The sequence below is a fragment of the Trichechus manatus genome, unplaced genomic scaffold (genome assembly GCF_000243295.1).
Source record: "Trichechus manatus latirostris isolate Lorelei unplaced genomic scaffold, TriManLat1.0 scaffold00059, whole genome shotgun sequence".
NCBI lineage: Eukaryota > Metazoa > Chordata > Mammalia > Sirenia > Trichechidae > Trichechus > Trichechus manatus.
Window position 1 is genome coordinate 3,214,141 of NW_004443995.1, and position 22,663 is coordinate 3,236,803.

The window sequence follows — 22,663 nt, forward strand, 5'->3', positions numbered from 1 at the left end:
ACTGAGTCTAGCTACTTTGCAAATGCAAATACCTGGACATTACAATGTCCAACATCCTCTACTAGCTCCCCATGACTTACATCGGACTCAAGTTCTTTAAAATGACATCTGGTGCCCTCTGAGATTTGACCCTTTACCTCTAGCCAATCACTCACTACTTCCTGGCTCCTGGGAACTCTGGGCTGATGCAGAGATGGGCAATCTCTTCACTTTATTCTCTCTGCCGTTGTTCTCTTTATCCCTTCTGCACAGAATACCCATGTCCTCACTACAATATATATACACTGTGGTCCCACTAGTTAAAAAAACAAACAAAACCCTATTCAAACACAGAAACATATTCATATGTATTTGCAAAAATGGCTACCCAACAATAAGTTATATGGATTTACCATAATTTAACCATTTCCCTAATAGTGCACATTTAGATTATTTCTAATTTTTTGTTACAGGTAATAATTATTGCAATTAACATTCTTATACAAAATCTTTCATCATCTCTAGTTATTTCCTTAGATATATTCCTAATAATGGAATGACTGGATTAAAGGATAAGAACTTAACGTAAAGCTCTCATTACATTTTGCCAAATCGACGTCAATTTTCTGAAGAGCAATTTGCCCTCCTGCTAGCAGCACATGAAAATATCTTACCATATCCTCATCAGTACTGATTATTATCTTTTTTAAAAAAACTACAGCCAATTTGAGAAGATTTGATTATTAGTGAAGCTTATCATTTTTTCTCATATGCTTATTAGTCATTTATATGTCCTCTGAATTTTCTGAGTTCTTTGCCCATTTTTCTTTTGTGATGTTCATAATTTTGTTAACTTATAAGTAACCTTACATAGTAGGAGTTTGCTGGAGTATTTTAATTAAGAATTTTACAGCTACTCTCATAAACTGAATGATTAATAGTTTTCTTTTCATGTTATCTTCATTAGATTTTGTTTGTGTTTCATAAATGAATTGGAAAGCTGTCTATCTTTTCTTATGATCCGGAAGCATACCCACTATGCCATCAGATCTGTTTTTTACAAGTGTGAAAGAATTCAGTCTTAAATTAACTTTCACCAGTTTCTTTCAACATTATTTTTCTACTTACCTTTTCTTGTATTTCCTCAAGCATTTATAATTTCCTAGATAATCATTCATTTCATTTGGACTTTCAATACATTAGCATAATAGCCCATATAATTTATTTACCTTTTATATCTATACTGATGTCTCTTATCAGTTCTAATTTGATTTATTTATATTTTCCCTTTTTTGCTTTTCAGATATCAGAGATTATCTATTTCACTCATTTTTTAAAAAGATTCAGCTCTTGGATTACTCATCAAACTGTTTTATTATTTTCAAATTCTCTAAGTTTATCCTTATTATTTTCTTTCCTTTGTGTTCTGTGTGTTTATTTTGTTCTTTTCCTAACTTCTTGAGTTGGATTTTCTTTTCCCCCCAGATGTTCATAGATTTATTCTTAACACAAACATATTAGTACTAAGGTTACTATTTTCATAAACTGTAAATTCATAACTGTAAATCTTCCTAGAATTAAAAGATATTTATTCGCTAAGGAAGACAGTGTTTCAGTTAACTGAAATTATTTAGATGTATATATTTCTTTCTTTTTTTTACTGTTGTGCTTTAAGTGAAAGTTTATGATTCAAGTTAGTCTCTCATACAAAAATTTATACATACATTGTTTTGTGACCCTAGTTGCTCTCCCTATACTGTGACAGCACACTCTTCCTTTCCACCCCGGATTTTCCATGTCCATTCAACCAGCTCCTGACGCTCACTGCCTTCTCATCTCGCCTCCAGACAAGAGCTGCTCATTTAATCTTGTGTATCTACTTCAGCTGAGAAGCACACTCTTCACAAATATCATTTTCTGTCCCATGGTCCAGTCTAATCTTTATCTGAAGAGTTGGCCTCAGGAATGGTTTTAATTTTGGGCTAACGGAGAGCCCAGGGGCCACATCTTTCAGAGTACCTCCGTCTCAATTAAACCGTTAAGTCTGGTCTTTTTACTAGAATTTGAGTTCTGCACCCTACTTTTCTCCTGCTCCATCAGGGACTCTCTGTTGTGTTCCCTGTCAGGGCAGTCATTGTGGTAGCTGGGCACCATCTAGTTCTTCTGGTCTCAGGCTGATGAAGTCTCTGGTTTATGTGGCCCTTTCTGCCTCTTGGGGCACTACTTTCCTTGTGTCCACGGTGTTCTTCATTCTCCTTTATTCTACATGGGTTGGGACCAATTGATGCATCTTAGATGGCTGCTCACTAGCTTTTAAGACCCCAGACACCACTCACCAAAGTGGGATGCAGAACATTTTCTTAAAAATCTTTGTTATGCCAATTAGATTCTTTTTGAATAAATGCAAATACTTAAAGCTATAAAATTTCCTTTGAGTACAGATTTGACTTTACCCTATCTATACATTTAATAGATAAGCTTTCTACTTTCAGTATTTTGTAAATAGTCTAATTATGCTATAGTTTTTTCTTTGACTGAATAACTATGCTTTTTTTTTTTTAAGGTTTTGGATTTCTTGTATCTACATGTGTTTTTAATATAATTTTATTGAATGGTGTATGAGAACTTGGCCTACAAAATGGGAAAACATAGTGAAGTTTTCTTTGTGACCTAGTATATGATCAATTTTAATTATTCAAATTCTCATAATCTTAAAAGATTAGCTTAAGAGATTTTAGCACTTGCCTTTTTATTTGCGGGAGGCAAATTCTCAAGTGAATGAATGCTCTTTTTTCTGAAGGTCATCCTTTCCTCTCCTGGCCTATTGATGCTACTTTAGTTCCATCTCTTTGGACAACTCAATAAACTCAGAATTGGTGCCTCTGCCTCCAGTCTCTGCTACTCCATTCCCCCGTAAACCAAAACAAACAACAACAACAACAAAAAAAAAACAGTTGCCATCGAGTCAATTCCAACTCATGGCAACCCTACGTGTGTCAGAGTAGAACTGTGCTCCATAGGGTTTTCAATGGCTGTGATCTTTCAGAAGTACATCACCAGGCCTTTCTTTCGAGCACCTATGGGTGGATTTGTAGCCGAGCACTTAACCATTTGTGGCACCTTGCCACTAAAATACTCATCTCCTGTTTAAAAGGTTTTAATGCATCCCTACTGCATGTGGAAAGAAGCCCTGGTGGTGCACAAGTTAAGCGCTTGGCTGCTAACTGAAAGAAAGATTGGCGGTTCGAACCCATCCAGCAGCTCTATGGGAGAAAGACTTGGAGATCTGCTTCTGTAAAGATTACAGCCAAGAAAACTCTAGGGGTAGTTCTACTCAGTTACACGGGGTTGCTATGAGTCAGAATTGACTCACCTGCACCCAACAACAACAACTGCATGTGGAATTTAGGTCAAAACTTTTGTTAATATTTATAGCTCATTCCAATCTCTCCCCATCTACCTTTCCAGGCTCATCTCCTATATTCTCCAGCCCACCTGTATTCTCATCCATGCTGTAGCCGAATTGAGCTACAAGATGTTTGCAGAATTCCATGACGCCCTTACCTTTATTTACTGATGTCATCTAATTACCATTATTTCTAATTCTACATGATAGCCTCTTTAGATGTTTAGACCAGTGTCGACAGTAGGTCTCTTACTGTTTTCAAAACTTTTCTCCTATATCAAGTTAGATCTCCAGAGAGCTACATGGCTGGGCTATATTTTAAAGGGAACTGATGGAAATGCTTGCCAGGACTACTATTTAGAATGTGAGCTCCAGGAGGAAACAGCCTCAGCATCCAGTAAGAGACAGTGTGAGAAATGGTCCTAAGAATGCTCAAACCGATTTTGAAAGCTGAGCATTTAAAGCTCTTTCTACAAAACTTACATGGTAACTCCCCCTTGTAGTACAATGTGTGGAAAACCTTATTCTTATTGATAGTCTGGAGTGCTTTCAATTAAATAATTAAAGATATGTAATCCACGGTGTCTCTCTCTTGTTTTGGCTACAAGGAAGCCCAGGATGCTATTTTCTCCAGGTCTAGCTTTTATGATGTATCTCTGTGACTTCAACTGTCCAAGCTTCAGTCTCTTCAGTGGTAAAATGAAGGTAACTAACACATGCTTTGCAAAGTGGTGTTTAAGGAGCCAGGCATGGTGTCTGGCACACTGTCTCAACAAATATGTACTGATTGACTTTCACGTATAAGATTGTGTGCTGGGTGCTGGGGATATATTGAACAAGGCCCCTGTCCTCACATTCTAGAGGTAAAGCCAGAAAATCAACAAGTAACCAAATAAGCAGATGATGGCAGATGGACTGTGCTGAGTGCTATGGAGGAAATAAAGAAGGTGATGTGACGGAGGGTAATGGGTTGAAGAGGTGGCCTTCCTTAGTGCAGTTAAAGAAGACTGCTCTGTAAAGGAGAAATCTGAGTTGAGACATGAAGGATGAGAATAAGCTAGCCACATCAAGAGGGAGCAAAGAGTATCCTAGGCAGAAAGAACAGAGAACAGCCAGGCTAAGGTGGGAAAGGACTTGGCAAGATCTAGCAGGCCAGTGGGCTACAGTGTAGTGGGCAGAGAGAATGGTAGGAGATGAGGTAAATAAGCAGTAATGTGACTAATAATAATTACTCTGCTCCAGCACTCCCTTGCTGGCCTTAGTGATTTTGTTATACCTAGGGCTTCTTTTTATTATAAGCAGTTTCAAATACATTTCAAGTTGTCAATATATAAAGAAAAAAGTGAATAAAGTCATTAATCAAAAATAACTTTAATAGCTAACATTTATTGGAAGTCCCTGGGTGGTGTAAAGTCCCTGGGTAATGCACTCTTTTGCTAATTGAAAGGTTGGAGGTTTTAGTCCACCCAAAGGTGGCTCAGAAGAAAGGCCTCCCAATCTACTTCCAGAAAATCAGCCACTGAAAACCCTATGGAGCGGCTAACAGATACATGAGGAAATGCTCACGATCATTAGCCATTAGAGAAATGCAAATCAAAACTACAATGAGATACTGTCTTACCCCAACAAGGCCAGCATTAATCTAAAAAACACAATAATAAATGTTGGAGAGGTTGTGGAGAACCTGGAACACTTATACACTGTTTGTGGAATGTAAAATGGTACATCCAGTTTGGAAATCAATTTGGTACTTCTTTAAAAAGCTAGAAATAGAAGTACCATACAATCCAGCAATCCCACTCCTTAGAATATACGCTAGAGAAAAAAGAGCCGGCACACGAATAGATACATGCACACCCATGTTCTTTGCAGCACTGTTCACAATAGCAAAAAGATGGAAACAACCTAGGTGCCCATCAACAGATGAATGGATAAACAAATTATGGTATATTCACACAACGGAATACTATACAACGATAAAGAGTAAGGATGAAGCCATGAAACATCTTATAACATGGAGGAATCTGGAGGGCATTAGAAAAACAGCCAAGTAATCCATCACATAAATAAAACAAAAGACAAGAACAACATGATCTTATCAATCGATGCAGAAAAGGCATTTGACAAAGTCCAACACTCATTTATAATAAAAACGCTCAACAAAGTAGGAAAAAAAAGGAAATTCCTCGATATAATTTATACAAAGCCAACAGCACCCTAAATGGAGAGACTTTGAAGCATTCCCCTTGAGAACGGGAACCAGACAAGGATGCCCTTTATCACCACTCTTATTCAACATTGGGCTGGAGGTCCTAGCCAGAGCAATTAGGCTAGGAAAAGAAATAAAGGGCATCCAAACTGGTAGGAAAGAAGTCAAAGTATCTCTATTTGCAGATGATATGATCTTATACACAGAAAACCCCACAGAATCCACAAGAAAACTACTGGAACTAATAGAAGATTTCAGCAAAGTTTCAGGATACAAGATAAACATACAAAAACCAGTTGGATTCCTTTACACCAACAAAGAGAACCTCGAAGAGGAAATCACCAAATCAATACCATTTACAATAGCCCCCAAGAAGATCAAATACTTAGGAATAAATCTAACCAGAGACATAAAAGACCTACACAACGAAAACTACAAGACACTACTGCAAGAAACCAAAAGAGACCTGCATAAGTGGAAAAACATACCTTGCTCATGGAAAGGCAGACTCAACATTGTGAAAATGTCAGTTCTACCCAAAGCGATCTACATATATGATGCAATCCCAATCCAAATTTCAACGGCATTTTTTAATGAGATGGAGAAACAAATCACCAACTTCATTTGGAAAGGGAAGAGGCCCCGAATAAGTAAAGCATTACTCAAGAAGAAGAACAAAGTAGGAGGCCTCACACTACCTGATTTTAGAACTATTATACTGCCATGGTAGTCAAAACAGCCTGGTACTGGTACTGGTACAACAACAGACACATAGACCAATGGGACAGAATTGAGAATCCAGACATAAATTTATCCACCTATGCGCAGCTGATATTTGACAAAGGCCCAACGTCCGTTAACCGGGGAAATAACAGTCTCTTTAATAAATGGTGCTGGCATAACTGGATATCTATCTGCAAAAAACTAAAACAAGACCCATACCTCACACCATGCACAAAAACTAACTCAAAATGGATCAAAGACTTAAATTTAAAATCGAAAATGATAAAGATCCTAGAAGAAAAAATAGGGACAACACTAGGAACCCTAATACATGGCATAAACACAATTTGAACCATAAGTAAGAATGCACAAGCACCAGAAGAGAGACTAGATAACTGGGAGCTCCTAAAAATTGAACACTTATGCTCATCAAAAGACTTCACCAAAAGATTCAAAAGACAACCTACAGACTGGGAAAAAAAATTTGGCTACGACAAATCCGATCAGTGTCTAATCACTAAAATCTACAAGATACTGCAAAACCTCAACGACAAAAAGACAAATAACCCCAATTAAAAAATGGGCAAAGGATATGAACAGGCACTTCACCAAAGAAGATATTCAGGCGGCTAACAGACACATGAAGAAATGCTCACGATCATTAGCAATTAGAGAAATGTAGATCAAAACTACAATGAGATACCATCTCACCTCAACAAGGCTAGCACTAATCCAAAAAACACAAAAAAATAAATGCTGGAGAGGTTGTGGAGACACTGGAACACTTATACACTGTTGGTGGGAATGTAAAATGGCACAACCACTTTGGAAGTTGATTTGGTGCTTCCTTAAAAAGCTAGAAATAGAAGTACCATATGATCCAGCTATCGCTCCTTGGAATATATCCTAGAGAAATAAGAGCCATCACACGAATAGATATATGCACACTCATGTTCATTGCAGCACTGTTCACAATAGCAAAAAGATGGAAACAACCTAGGTGCCCATCAATGGACGAATGGATAAACAAATTATGGTATATCCACACAATGGAATATTACATAACGATAAAGAACAATGATGAAGCTGTGAAATATAACATGGAGGAATCCGGAGGGCATTATGCTGAGTGAATTTAGTCAGTTGCAAAAGGACAAATATTGTATAAGACCACTATTATAAGAACTCGAGAAGAGGTTTAAACACAGAAGACAACTTTCTTTGATGGTTATGAGGGTGGGGACAGGTATTATCTTGGGTGAAGGGAGGGACAGTACACACTCCAGGGGAAGTCAGCACAATTGGACTAAATAAAAGCTAACAAGTTTCCTGAATACAATCAAACACTTTGAGGGACAGAGTAGCAGGGGTAGGGGTCTGGGGACCATGCTTTCAGGGTACATCTAGGTCAACTGGCATAACAAAGCTTATTAAGAAAATGTTCTGCATCCTACTTCGGTGAGTGGCGTCTGGGGTCTTAAAAGCTTGCAAGTGGCCATCTAAGATGCATAAATTGGTCCCAACCCCCTGGAGTAAAGGAGAATGAGGAACACCAAAGACACAAGGGGTATTAGCCCAAGAGACAGAAAGGGCCACATAAACCAGAGACTTCATCAGCCTGAGACCAGAGGAACTAGATGGTGCCTGGCTACCACCAATGACCACCCTGACAGGGAATACAACACAGTCCCTGATGGAACAGGAGAAAAGTGGGGTGCAGAACTCAAATTCTAGTAAGAAGGCCAGACTTAATAGTCTGACTGGGACTGGAGGAACCCCGGAAAGCATGGCCCGTGGATTCTCTATCAGCGTAGAACTAAAACAATTTCCAAGTCCAACTCTTCAGACAGGGATTGGACTGGACAGTGGGACATAAAGTGATACTCATGAGGAATGTGCCTCTTAGCTCAAGTAGATACAAGAGACTAATCGGGCAGCTTCTGTCTGGAGATGAGATGGGAAGGCAGAAAAAGGGTTAGGAGCCGGTAGAGTGGACGTGGGGAATCAGGGGTGGAAGGGAGGAGTGTCCTGTTACAGTAAGGGGAGAGCAATTAGGGTCACATAGCAATGTATGTATAAATTTTTGTATGGGAGACTAACTTGAAATGTAAACTTCATTTAAACTACAACAATAAAAAAAAAAGTATGCAGACAAAATAGTCTGAAAAAAATTGTTTTTTTCAATTACTCATTTTCCAGGTGGGGTTCTGTTTTACTGTATAACTTCTGATGTGCTCAGAGCCTACCTAAAGCTAAAGACAGGTGCTGAGGCCCACTCTACTTACATTCCCATCGTGGTTTGGGCAGGAGAGAGGCTTTCCTGCAGCCACAGCAGTGACCGTCTCCAAGATGGAAGAGTCCTCAGCGTTGCTGCCTGGCGTTCGCTGCAGCACGTCCATCAGGTTTGTGATGAAGAAGTTGTTCTGGAGCGCAGCCACCCCTTTCTCGGGCAGGATGGAGGTCTGGCGGCACACAGGGCAGGAGAGGGTTAAGCTGTGGGCGGGAATGTAGTTCTGCAGGCACCTGTGGCAGGAGCAGAGGCCAGAGGATAGTCAGCACAGGGGGGCTCCTGGGACACTACTTCTCCCAGGTACTATACATGTTCTCAGTGACTACCTGTACCACTTTGCAGAAACTCCCTTCCTGGTCTCCTTACTAGGAGAATGGTATTTCAGAAACCAAGAGATAACCTGTGCTCACATTGGCCCTATAAACTGATCAGACAACTCTGATTATGCTCAAGGAAAAGAATAATGTCATTGACTTCTGTAATGTTTTCCGTTGTCACTTGCCATTGAGTTGATTCTGACTTGTGGCGACCCCATGTGTGCAGAGTAGAACTGCTCCATAGGGTTTTCAAGGCTGTGATCTTTGGGAAGTAGATTGCCAGGCCTGTCTTTTGAGGTGCCTCTGGTTGGCTTCAAACCACCAACCTTTTAGCTTCTAATCAAGCACTTAACTGTTTGCGCCACCCAGGCTACCTACAGCCACAAGCATGTGGTCCATGGGTGAGCAGCATGGGTCTCACCCAGGAGCTATGGTAGAAATGCAGAATCTCAGGCTCCACCCTAGACCTACTGGATCAGATCCCCAGGCTATTTATATGCACATTAAAGTTTGAGAAACTTTAATGGTCTAGAATATCTAGTATTGTACCCATGATTTGTAGACTTTGGTGACTGCAAGAAGCATGTCAAACTTTTTGTTAGCATTGAAACTTTTTTACAAAAGAATCATAAGCAGATCGCAGATACGAAAAAACATATCACAGTGGAAATAGCTGAAGCAGGAATGAGACGCCCAGGTCACACCAACATGATTTCTTCTCTTTGCCTCTCCCAACAGGCTCCATGACACCACACTCATCTGGTTCTCCTGTCTGCTCTATCTTTTCTACTAAGTAGTACATTTTGGAGTTAATCAGGGCTCTATCATAAGCCCTCTTCTCTCCCTGAGATATCAGATCCACATGCATGACTATAAACACAGCACTCACATTTGTATTTCTTCTAACAGATGTCTCCTCTGAGCCCCGGCTCTGTATCCCAACTGTCTTCCTGACATCTCCTCTTGGATGTCCCACAGGTCCTGAAACTCAACATGTCCAGCACCAAACCCACGATCTGCCCCAAACTGTGTCCTCTTCCCATGTTCCCTAGCTCAGTGATAGCCCACCCACTCATCAAAGCAAACCAGAATCTAGAAGTGATTTTTTAAAAAATTTTTATTGTTGTGCTTTAAGTGAAAGTTCACAATTCAAGTTAGTCTCTCATACAAAAATTTATACATACATTGTTATGTGACCCTAGTTGCTCTACCTATACTGTGGCAGCATACTCCTCCTTTCCACCCTGGATTTCCCATGTTCATTCAACCAGCTAGGAGTCATTCTTGAGACAGTCTTTCTCCTTCATTTCCCATATACAACCAAAGTCTGTCAATTCCTAAGTTCTCCTCATCTCCAGTTCTCTCATCTCCATTACATCACTCTCGCTTGGACTTCTGCAGTAGACTTGTGCCTGGTGTATCCTCATCCACCCTTGCACTTCTCTAATCTTTCTCCACTTTGCACAAAGTGGATTTCTCATACCCGAAGCTAACCATTTAAACCTCCCTCCCTTCCCCAGCTGACATGAAAATCCTTTCATAGCTTCCACTATTACAACAGGACAAGAACCCATATATGGTAACATGGATTATGCACCTGCAGGATCTGGCACCTACATATTTTGTCTCTTCCCCTTATTCACTTGTGCCAGCCACAATGGGCTTATTTAAGGTCTTCCAAAGCACCGTGGTCCCTCTCACTACAACATCTTTGCATACACTTACTGTTCTTTCCTCTTGCCACTCCCTTTGCTTAATTTTTAGTCATCCTTGGGCTGCTTAATCACTTCTGCAGGGAAGCCTTCATGATTAGAGTCAAGTCCCCAGTTATATGGTTTCCTGTGCACTTCTGGTAATTAGCACTTGTCATTGGTTTAATTTCACATTAATCTGAGCAATTATGTCATTAATGGCTCCTCCACTAGGCTGCAATCTCCAAGAGGCCAGGCACGGTGTCTAGTTTTACTCTCCTTCCAAGTCCCATTGGTGGCGTTTTGGAAGATACAGGGGTAAGAGACTGACTGTGAGAAGCAGTTCAGTGAGCAGCTGGTGTGTGTGGCCAGCAGGAGCTGGGGGTGAGAGGTCCTAGGGGGTGAGACTCTCCTGAAAGTCAGACAAGCCCTCAAGTTTTGTCACTACATAAACAAAATGACTATTTTCCAATTTTAAGGAAAGTTGCCAGCATCTCCAAAAGGAAATAATTTCAATGCACTAGATGTTAAAACATAGCATTTTACAGAGACTTGCTGTTTTAGGATCTCACAGATCTCCACGACTGGCTATTAGATGGGGAATGCCGGCGAGTTGGCTTAGACCCAGTCGAGAGGGTAGGGGGCAGACCCTGGGCAGCCTGGAAGCTTGCTTCCCAACTGCTAGAGCAAGGAAGTGGGAGCCAAAAAACAGCTGACTAAGCGCTGAACGCTGGCAAGTAGGGCTGCTCTGCGGAGCTCAGAATCAGTGGCTCTCAGTGTTGGATGTAAGGTGTGACAAGCCATGTCAACTGCTGCAAGTCAAACAATGATCCTTCTATGCATGCTCTGAGACACATGGACAATTAGCTGGCATTCATGTTTTACAGACTTGACAGCAATGGGTTTTTGGTTTATTGAGTGACAGGGCAAAAAAATCACTCTCCATTTAATCATTTTGCAATATGAATTACAAAGTACTTAAGCTAAAGTATAAAACAAAAGAAAGTAAAAATTATCAGTGCCCTATGTGCTACCACAAGGAGCCCTGGTGGCACAATGGTTAAGTACTCAGTTGCTAACTGAAAGGTTGGTGGTTTGAACCCACTCAGTGGCTCCCAGGGAGAAAAGACCTGGCAATTTACTCCTGCCTAGGAAACCCTATGGGGCAGTTCTACTGTCATATAGGGTCACTGTGAGTCAGAATCAACTCTACAGCACACAATAACAGCATGTGCTACCATTAAAAGAAACAAATAAAAACCACACATGCACACACACACACACACAACCACCACAACCCAAAACAAAGAAAATGAAACTGACAAAAAACCACAAGAGTAACAATTTACCTTCTTACTCCATCCATCCCCATCACCAAGGATGTGTTTATTCTTTTGCAACTGAGACCTTCCAAAGTAAATCAACTCAAAGAACATTCAATCAGATAATAAATGTATGTTAAATTGAGTGCTAAATGTAATTAGCATTGATCTGAAGCCATTGGAAATACCAGTTTCCTGTCCTATTATATGAGTAAAGCATTTTAATTACATGTATTAAATAACAAGAGAAAATATACATAACAAAATTCGATAAAACACAGTTATCATATTTGTTTTTTAAAAATATATATGACCTTACTAAGGAAACACTTAAATGACACCACAGATGAACTAATGGTATTACTAGCAAACATTTTATGTTTAATTGCTTATATGGTAAGTTAAACGATGGGGTAAAGGTTTACTTTGATAATTAACCCAGTGGAAAAACACCATTCAAGAAGAATAAGAAGTGTGTTTTCCTATATAGCAAATTACACAGTCAGGTAATTTATAATTATTTCATGTATATAGCTTTTTTCTTTATCTAGAAATGATAATGTTCAAATGTGCCATTTAGTGTGTTGACTATGAATCAAAACCTGACTTCTGAAGTATCTATGGGAAGGGAACTTCGCCCCTTAACGAACTCTTCACACAGGCAGCTGTTTTACCTGATTAGTTATATGGAAGGAAATGATAGAGGGAACTGCAGATGGCAAAAAGTGTTTCACAATGAGCAGAGGGAAAATTTTTAAAAAAATTTAATCTTAAAATACTTAATGCCCTATCTCCCGTAGAAATGAATCAGTAGTTACTTGATCACTTTCTCCCACTTGTATGAAATAAAGAAAATAATTGGCAGCTCGTGATTGTTTCTAGATGTCTACCAAAAGCACAAAAGAGCCATTGTCTCTCAGAGTTAAGGTAGAATTCTGGAAAGAACCTGTGGTAGGCTATAGAAGGTCAGCCAATGAAACTCTCTTCCCTGAACACAAAGAAGGCTTACCTCTCGCAAAAAGTGTGCAGGCAGGGGAGAACCTTGGGATTCTTGTACCGTTCCAGGCATATACTGCAGATCAGAAACTGCTTGTCAATCTGACGTACCACAGGACTTGGGATGTTGGTGCCTTCACTGGCCATCCTAGACCACTGACATGGGGGTCCGGTTGTCTTTGACCCTGCACGCTGCTGCTGTCAGACAGAAAAACCAAAACAGAAAAATATAAAATAATCTGTAAGTGCAAATCAGTCACTAGCTCATTCATTATAGGCATCGCGCTATGAATTCAGGTAGAATTCCATGTTAAACCAGTTGCCTTTGAGTTGATTCTGACTCGTGGCGACCCCATATGAGAACTATGCTCCCAAGGGTTGTCAATTGCTGATTTTTTGGAAGTAGATCACTAAGACTTTCTTTTGAGGTGACTCTGGGTGGACTTGAACATCCAACCTTTCGGTTATCAGCTGAGCACATTAACCATTTGCACTACCCACCAAAACCAAAAACCTATTGCTGTCCAATCGCTTCTGACTCATAACGGCCCTACTGGACAGAGGAGACCTGCCCCATAGGGTTTCCAAGGAGCGGCTGGTGGATTCCAACTGCAGACCTTCTGGTTGGCAGCTGAGCTCTTAACCACTGCGCTACCACGGACTACCAAGGACTCCAGAATTCCACATTAGTGAACTCAAAATGACCGTTAGCCACCCTTCATCACCGTAGAGGGAGTACAGTCTGTTGTTTGATTTCGTAAGTCATTAAAATAATCACATGTTCACTCTGCAACAATTACAAATTAGAAGATGGCGTGTTGTATAAAGAGCTGTTCGCTGGGTTTCAAAGCAGTGGCAGCTGAGGGGATAGATATGTAGATAACTATGCCTTCAGCCATGACTATATTTGAATATACATTTACCTTCTGACTCTTATTAAAACTGAGTGTTTTTTCCAACTATTGTACGGGTGGCAAAAATTGGAATTTTTAATTAAAAACTTTGCATGTGGTTCAGAATTTTTCTTCAAAGCTAAAAGCTTATAGATTTGGTACTAAAATATATTTTCTATGGGGCAGGCACAAAGGCTAGCGGTAGTCCCTATAATTAAAAAAAAAAAAAATCAGTTTGTATTCATGTGTTGGCATTTAAGTGATCCAGTGAAGTGAATTAATTCAGAGGAGGTTTCAGAATACGTGGGATCTAACTCATGCCAGGAAAGGAGAATTAGAAGAGGGCCACAGGGAATAAAGTGGAGAAACAGGATCCACGAGAGAACAAGGGAGGGAGAGTCACAACACAGAACAGAGCTCCATTTACTACCTTAAAGAACTTCTGGTTTCTATTCTAACGGCGTAGACCAAGGCTGAGCTGAAATACACTCCCTAACTTTCTAAATATTTGGTAAGGTATCCACAGCCCTCCAATTCCCAATGCAAATAACCTTCACCAAAAAAAAAAAAAACCAAGCTCACCTTCAATATGCAGGTAGGCAGGAGGTAATGCTATTACTCTCATTTTATGGATAAGTAAACTGAGGCTCAGTTAAGGTATGTCAGAATGCAGACTCAAGTGTCTATGTCACTATAACTCTTAGGTTTTTCACTCTCTCAGTCACCCCACTGCCCCTGACCTTGTGTTTTAAGAAGTCGGCCCCACAGAAGGTTTGTTTACACATGGTACTTTAACTTGTCCCAGGACCTGTGCTTGAAGTTGGAAAATACACCACGTTTATAAAATCAGCAATTCTACAGCTGCTAAAGGAAACGTTCTTTTCTAAATATAAATAATAGTTCTTCTTACACCCCACCAAATAATCAAATTTTTGAAAAATATGTCAAATGTTGTTAAGAAAACTCTGCAATTTACACATATTTGAGGATAGTTACATACATGACACACCCATTTTCCAACTCTATCCTTTTTAGATAAATTTATTAAGGAGTCTAATTAATAAGCAGATAGGACCCTGCAAAAGCACCTGCTCTAGAGAACATCACATTCAGACAGAACTCACTGTGCTGGTGAAACTGTGTAGGTGTGACATGTCTAATTAGCCAGCATGAGCTGCTAGACTTTCGATAGTGTCTCCCTGAAGAACTAGAGAACGATATTCATTGATTGGATCAAATGTAGCTCATCTCCCAGGAGCTCCAAATGTTGGCACGTCATCTGCTTTTCTCTAACCACATCCCTATGACATCAGCAGAGGGAAGGAATGGATTTCTGTCTGAAAGATAAGGAAACCAAAGCTGAGTGTTTAAATGATCTGCCCAAGGTCATCCAGTAAAATCAGTGAATCAAAAAGCTCAGGTTTCAGGGTTTCTGCCCTATCTGATCCAAGTGGGTGATTTATAGTCTTAAGCAAGTTTAACACTCCACTGGCTCATTCCTTATAGGCATTATAAGTGTGTGACTTATAAAAATGATATTGAACTCTTCAATTAAAATCAGTTAGAAATGATTTGCAAGAGCTTTTGAAATTTTTCATATTACCCTTTGAAATAATCAGAGCCATGCTGGGTATTGAAAAAAGCAGAGAGAAAACATCATATTGGATTTTACTAACTTATTTTTTAACCTTAGAATTTTGGATTTATAGCAAGGAAAAAACATTTGTTTTAATCAAATGACATATGTTGACTGAAATTTTATGAGCTGACATTTTCTATGCTCTAAAGCTGAAAATAAACATTTCATTCCAATTTTATGATAATTATTGTAGTGGGTGACAGCAAGTCTTTGTTAGCATTCTACTGCTCAGAAATTAATTAAGCTTACTCATTAACACTAATTTAAAATCATGACAATACCACAGATCTGTCACAAGTGACCTGTGGGAAGCCTTCCATCAGTCTGAATATGCCATGAGGAATATACACAAAATATACAACAGCCTTTAATCAAAGTGGTTGGGCACTACCACAGTTTCTGGTCTCCTTGACTAGAAAACCAATAAATATTATCTAGACTACAGCCTGGTCTCCCTTCTCCATCATGGTTTCTGAAGTGTCAGACACTGGTCTTACATAATCAGCAGAAATAAATTCATGATAATTAAGGAGATCAGAATATAGAACTATTCTAAGGAGCCCTGGTGATGCAGTGGTTAGGAGCTCGGCTGTTAACCAAAAGGTTGGCAGTTCAAATCCACCAGCTGCTCCCTGGAAACCCTATGGGGCAGTTCTACTCTGTCCTACAGGGTTGCTATGAGTCAGAATTGACTTGACAGCACACAACAACAACAACTTCTGCTGAAGATGAGGAAATAGCAAAACTAATTTCTGGAGTGACGCACATGAAAACATGCCTGGGGTGGACTTTGTCTCTGATGGAGCCTGAATGCTCTTAGTACAGGAATTAACATCAGAGACACTGATAAAATGTCAACAGAAAGGAAACGCTGGAGAAGCGATGGCAGGAAAAGTCATTTAACAGCTACATGAATAGCTAACATTAGTTTGATATAGTCATAACCAGCTGTAAGAGCTTTTCCGTGGGGAGTCTAGCTGAGGTTCCCTGTCAGTGAAAACAAATGGCCACACTGCCTATACAGGTCCTCATCCCTTCTCCAGCTTTGCTCACGTCACCTTCTCAATCAGGCCTCACCCTGACCATTCTGTTTAAATGGGACCCCACCCCCCACAATCGCCTAGCACTCCCTAGCCCCTGTCTTTGCTATATTTTTCTCCATAGCAGTGGTTACCTTCTAATATAGTATACAGTTTATTTACTTTGCGTAGCATCTCCCTCTCTTCCCCCACTAGAATGTAAGGTTCATGAGGGCAGGGATTTTCATCTGATTGTCCACTGCAGTAGGCCCACACTCAGAACAGGGCCTGGTACATAGTGGACACTCTTTTTTTGTTTAATGAATTGGTCTAATGAAGTATAACATAGGAATAGACTCAATCACAGCAGCAGAAAAGAAAGAGGGGCATTTGCTGGATTACTTGATAAAAGGCAAGGTTGTCTCCCCATGTGATATTCTAGAGCTCAGCGACATAAGCCATCATCCAGAAAATGACATATTTTAATACGATCACAAACGCAGGAAAAGAAATTGAGAACTACCGAGGACGCATTCATGGAAATAGAAAGCCTCAAGAAAGTTGACACATAAATTCCTTTCTAATGGGAGCCTGTCGAGAAAAACATGTGCAACCATCACATAGCAAAATCCTTGAGCATAGAAAAATCCTACCCCAGCATTTCTCTCCTCACATTATCTCTGGTTTTTTTTTTTCCTTGCTCACTTTCTCAATCTCCTACAATTTGGTGGAAATTACCACCAAGTAGAAAAGAAGAGCTTGATAGGGGATGAAATGAGAGAAAAATACGTGAATCCACAATTCCAAGATTCAGACCATATTTGCTAGACCAAATTATACCATTTAGACCAGCAAGCTATCCAGACTTTTTACTGCTGACATGAGCATGAAGAAGAGAAGGAAAGAAGGATGAGGAGGAGAGGCCAAGCTGAAACCACTGTTCTGAGAAGGGGCGGGAATTGGTACAGGCTTGTCTGGCTGGTCTGTGAAAGAGTCACTGGGAAGCAGAGTTTAGATTTCTCTGGAAAATAAAATTTTAACGTGTGACATATGGGTAAGAGGCAGCATATTCAATTATACATCATCCTAAAGGTACTAGATTCCACTTCTATAGTCTAATTTTATGGCATTCCTGGGTTACTGCTTCTCTTTGTTGCCAATCTAGTTGAATTTATTTATTAATATGATTTCTTTTTTTATTGTTCTAGGGCCAATGACAGTGGCTAGAAGCACACTAAAATCAGCTTTTCAAGAAGTTAAATATCTTCCAGTATGTTTCTAGACAGGAAATATTGAACCATTATTATCTAGTAATATAAAACCAAAAAAAACAAACTCGCTGCTGTAGAGTCGATTCTGACTCACAGCAACCCTATAGGACAGAGGAGAACTGCCCCATAGGGTTTCCAAGGAGCAGCTGGTGGATTCAAACTGCGGACTTTTTGGTTAGCAGCCGTAGCTCACCGTAGCTTTTAACCACTGTGCCACCAGAGCTCCATCTAGTTATATAGTATACCAAACAAAACAAAACAAAAAACCCAAACCCACTGCTGTCAAGTCGATTCTGACTCATAGTGACCCTATAGGACAGAGCAGAACTGCCCCATAAGGTTTCCAAGGAGCAGCTGGTGCATTCAAACTGCTGACCTCTTGATTAGCAGCTGAGCTGTTAGCCACTGTGCCACCAGGGCTCCAGTTATATAGTACAGATAGTCTTAATATATAGTTATAGATAATCTTAATGGTTCAGGATTAATGGGGAGCCTGGGTGGCGCAAGTGGCTTGCAACTGGCTGCTAATCTAAAGGCTGGAGGTTCAAACCCACCCAGCAGCTCCATGGAAGAAAGTCCTGGTAAACTGCTTCTGTAAAGATTACAGCCAAGAAAACTGTATGGAGCAGTTCTCCTCTCTAACACATAGAGTTGCCATGATTCAGAATTGACTCGACAGCAGTGGGTTTGGTTTTTGGCTTTCTGTAACTCACAATATAATACCTTTTACCTGCCAGGACAGGTGGTACCTAGGGCTCAAGGTGCAGGTTAAAACAATTAAAAAACAAGGTTTTTTTAAATTATGAGCATATTATTATTCACCTGCAATTGAATTTTCATTGTTATTGAGGACTAAACTAGAAGGAAAAAAGGGGTCAGTTTTCAGTGAAATTAAAATAGCATGACCCATTTCCAGTTAAATCAAGCCTCCATCCCAAATGGGCCATTTTGTAAATTAGAAGGCCAGGTGCCATCTCTCTCCTGACAGTGTGTGTGAGTGTGCGTATGTGTGGGTACATGTGTGGAGGATTCAGGAGGCCATCTTCTGTCTCCAGGGAGAATACGCCTATGCTTCCAGGTTCTCCATCTCATTTCCAGGGTCAGATGTATGACGACCTCTCTAGATATGCTGTTTTTTACCACATGGAGGTCGTTTTTAGGCCAAACCCCGAACTTGTCTTTAAGATATTTATGCCTAGTTTACCTCTTTCCTCAGTATAGAGAACCGACTGCCATTGCCTTCTTTACACACCTTTTACAGTAAGATGTTAAGATCTGCTTTGGGTTTCCTAAGTTCTAGACACCTGGGTCTGTGTGATGGACAGTGTTAAGGGATCAGGCTAACTGGCATTCATCTTACAGTACAATGCGACAGTCAAAATGAGTGGGACTTCATCTCCCCACATCCATCACCTTGCCGAGTCTCCTCCACTTACTTTCCTTGGGGACTACATAAAGTCACTGAATATTCTGCGACCACAAAAAGGCCGAGGACTGGGTACTGACTCTGGGGTTTAGGGGAGACTGACAAGAAGGGGGAAGAGAAATTTATTCTAGGTCAGAACTTCCTAAGACACTGGCCTTCAAACAGCAAGCCACTTTTTGCCCCTGGAATATAGGAAGCAGAAGTCCCTGGGTGGTGCAAATGGTTTGCACTCGTCTACTAACGGAAAGGTTGGCAGTTGGAACCCATCCAGCTGCTTTGTGGAAGAAAGTCCCGGTGATCTGTTTCTGTAAAGATTACACCTAAGAAAACTCTATGGAACTCAGTTCTACTTTGTAACACGTGGGGTCCCATGAGCTGCAATCAACTAGAAGGCAAGGGTTTTTTTTTTGTTTGTTTGTTTGTTTTGGTATAGGAAGCACAATATTTAAATCTGTTGTTGATTAGAATGTTTACTTAAATTAATAAGTTTTCAAGAAAAATAGCAAAAAAGCACTTAATGGAAGAATGGAGGCTGTTGAGAACATGAGGGCAGAGAGGATAAAGGAGAAGGGAGTAGAAAGACTAACATACAAAAAGCAATAATACATGTTTCCTTCAATGATGGTATTGGAGTAATTACCCTGGGCTCCTTTCTTTCTCAGTTTCTGGTCTAATTCAAACCTCCAAATTATAGGAGGAAAACTGATCAGTTAAATTCAGACAATCTGCACGATAATTATATTCAGAGAACCTAAATAGCAACCCCAGTATAAATTCTACTCTGACACTAAAACCCTTATACCAAAAAAAAAAAAAAAAACAAACAAAAAACCCATTGCTGTTGACTGGATTCCAGCTCATAGAGAACCTATAGGACAGAGCAGAACTGCCCCCTAGGGTTTCCAAGGCTGTGTAATCTTTACAGGAAGACTGCCACATCTTTCTCTCAAGGAGCGACCGATGGGTTTGAACCACCAACCTTTCGGTTAGCAGCCGAGTGCTTTAACCACTTCGCCACCAGGGCTCCTAAAACCCATACATGTAAAGGGGCATACATGGCATCAGAATTTATAAAAAAAAAAAAAAAAAAAAAAGCAATTACAGGTGTCTGTAAATTATCATTTTGTCACAGAAGTAATTCAGTCTCACACTTTTTAAGAAAAAATATGATAGTAAATTAGACGGTAAATTTTTTTAAGTTTTAAAGTATTTCTCTTCTAGACATTTGAATAATATATGCAAAGACTTGGTTAAAGTCTTTGTTTTATCAGTGATAATAAAAAAGGCACAAGTTTTTTTTAAGCTTACTTTTTTTAAATTGCTACATTTTTAGGATTTTTTCTAATTAATAAGGATAGATGAAAGAAAGTCATCAGTTTGGGTAAATAAATGCCTAAAGATATCCAAATAAAGAACATTTTCCTTTCTTAGTAAGACAAAGAAAGGATATTTTCACTTTATTTCACAAATAAAACCCACTAAGCTTTTGTTACCCTATAAATTAAAAAAAATTAAGTCATCTCAGGAGTATAACATTAACTATGCTGAAAATATATAGACTTTATTCTCCATTGTTTAAAATGTGTGGATATATATGCTGCATGCATCTTTCTCAAAACAGCACATTCTATCAGAGAATATATTTACATTCCGCCCTTCCAAGCAAATCACTGGAGTCTTTCTAGGAGAAAACCAGAAAGAAATACTTAGAGGTTCCAGAAGGACCACTACTCATTTCTCTGCCACAGAAAGCTGCTTTCCCCTGCCACAGCATACAAGGAACTTCTCATTGTGTGCCCTGCAAGGACGGGCATTATTTAACCTTACAGTGGGCTAGGACCGGGGCTGCAGGCCATCTGCCCAAAAGAATGCAAGGCACAAGAGAACGGGTCCTCACCAGGCAAAACTGAATCCTAATACTTATTAAGAAATCATTTGGAGAATCTGAGCAAACATATGGCTCTCTTCTTTCAGTCTGTTGTTTTTCAACCTCCAACAACTTATTCACAAGGACGAGAACTGCTGCAATATGATCTAAGTGAAAGAAACAAACTGATAAATAATCATTTTTAAGTGCCTCATCTGAATCTAGATCTGTTCCTTAAAGCTGTGACACTGAAACCATCTCTCCTTAGGGCAAAAATCTCATTTTAACTTTTGGTTCAGAAGGCCATTTCTTAACATGCAATTTTTAATTAAAAATAAATAGCCTTACTACTTGCTCTCTGATCCCCACCCCTCCCAGCACCCCCAAAATAATGAAAAATGATAGGGTGGGGCATACTTGTAAAAATAGCTCTTGGATACAATCCTTATGCCCACTGTTTAAGGAGGCAAACCTAAGGTCTAACTCAAGGATTTTTTTTTCTTTCTTTCTGTGTAATGCTACCACTGAGCTCCACCCAAATCTGATTCTACTTCAAGGCAGAAAAAAAAGTCAGAAGGAAACCAAACGTTTGCTGGTCATCAATAGAATTCAGAGGGTCCAGTCATGCATTATGGATGAATGGGTTTCCAATGGTAACTGGGCGCCTCAGCACTCAACCCCAGGGTTGTCTTGTAGAGGACAGGGTGGGGGAAGGGTCGCATCGTAAGCCCTCCTCCGCCCTGGGGTGGCGAGGCAGGAATCCTGCAAATTAAATATTTCATCCCTTTCTTCGTGCCCAACAGAGAGATGCAGAAAAAAAAAATTATTTAAAACAAGCTAAGATACACATTAAAATCAAGACTAGTAAAAATTAAAAATCCAGTCAGATCACATTACAAGCTTGATTTAAAAAAAAAAAAATCTTGTATGACTTTCTCTCCATTCATGTTAATCTAGTGCCTTTGTTTAAACCAAGAGTGGGTCTCCCTCTATCCTACAGTTACAGAGCATGCAGTATCACCACGACAGAGAAGGGGGAAAGCAAGAAGAGACAGAGCAGGAGAAATCAGTTATCTACCTGGACATTAAGCAAGCTGAACACTTAGGACCTACCCATTTCTGCAGACAAACAGGCTAATCAACAAAGGACAGAACTAAATCCTCCCCAGCCTGTCCCTGCAGCTCCGCGGGAATCTAAAAGAACAATGCACATTTCTGCTAACATCTCAAGTTTGGAAGCATCATGCAAATACAAGGGTTAAATTCCCTACCATGCGGTGCAGCCATCATCAGAAGCCCAGCATATCTTCTGCTCTGTATAGTGATGTGCCAGCTCATGAACAGAAGAGAGGAAGAGAAAAATGGAGGAAATGAGAGGAAGGCTCAGGAAAGTCAGTCGGCAGGAATGTTGCTGGGTCATTAACAAGTGGGAGACCCCCTTCAGTATTCAAACCAATCAATCTTTATCTTACAGGGCATCTTTTTCTCACTGAGCGTCTGTTGAAAAGACTGCAGCAAACCAAGCAAAGGATTATGGGATAGGATGCAGCAGAAAGCTGCAATGAGATTCGTGGGTGGTTTGCTTTCCCCTCTGAGTCAGCAGTCAGCTGTTTCT

The 22,663-nt window shown here is 40.0% G+C and overlaps 1 protein-coding gene across 1 annotated transcript in view; it reads right to left on the reverse strand.

Moving 5' to 3' along the window:
- TRIM2 (tripartite motif containing 2) overlaps positions 1 to 22,663 on the reverse strand; it is a 151,423-nt gene that overhangs the window by 66,625 nt on the left and 62,135 nt on the right. The window contains exons 2-3 of the mRNA XM_004378816.2: positions 12,947 to 13,131; positions 8,603 to 8,840 (exon numbers count right to left, since the gene is read on the reverse strand). Of these exons, the coding sequence (XP_004378873.1) occupies positions 8,603 to 8,840; positions 12,947 to 13,080 (372 nt within the window). The 5' untranslated portion in view covers positions 13,081 to 13,131. The remainder of the gene's footprint in view (positions 1 to 8,602; positions 8,841 to 12,946; positions 13,132 to 22,663) is intronic.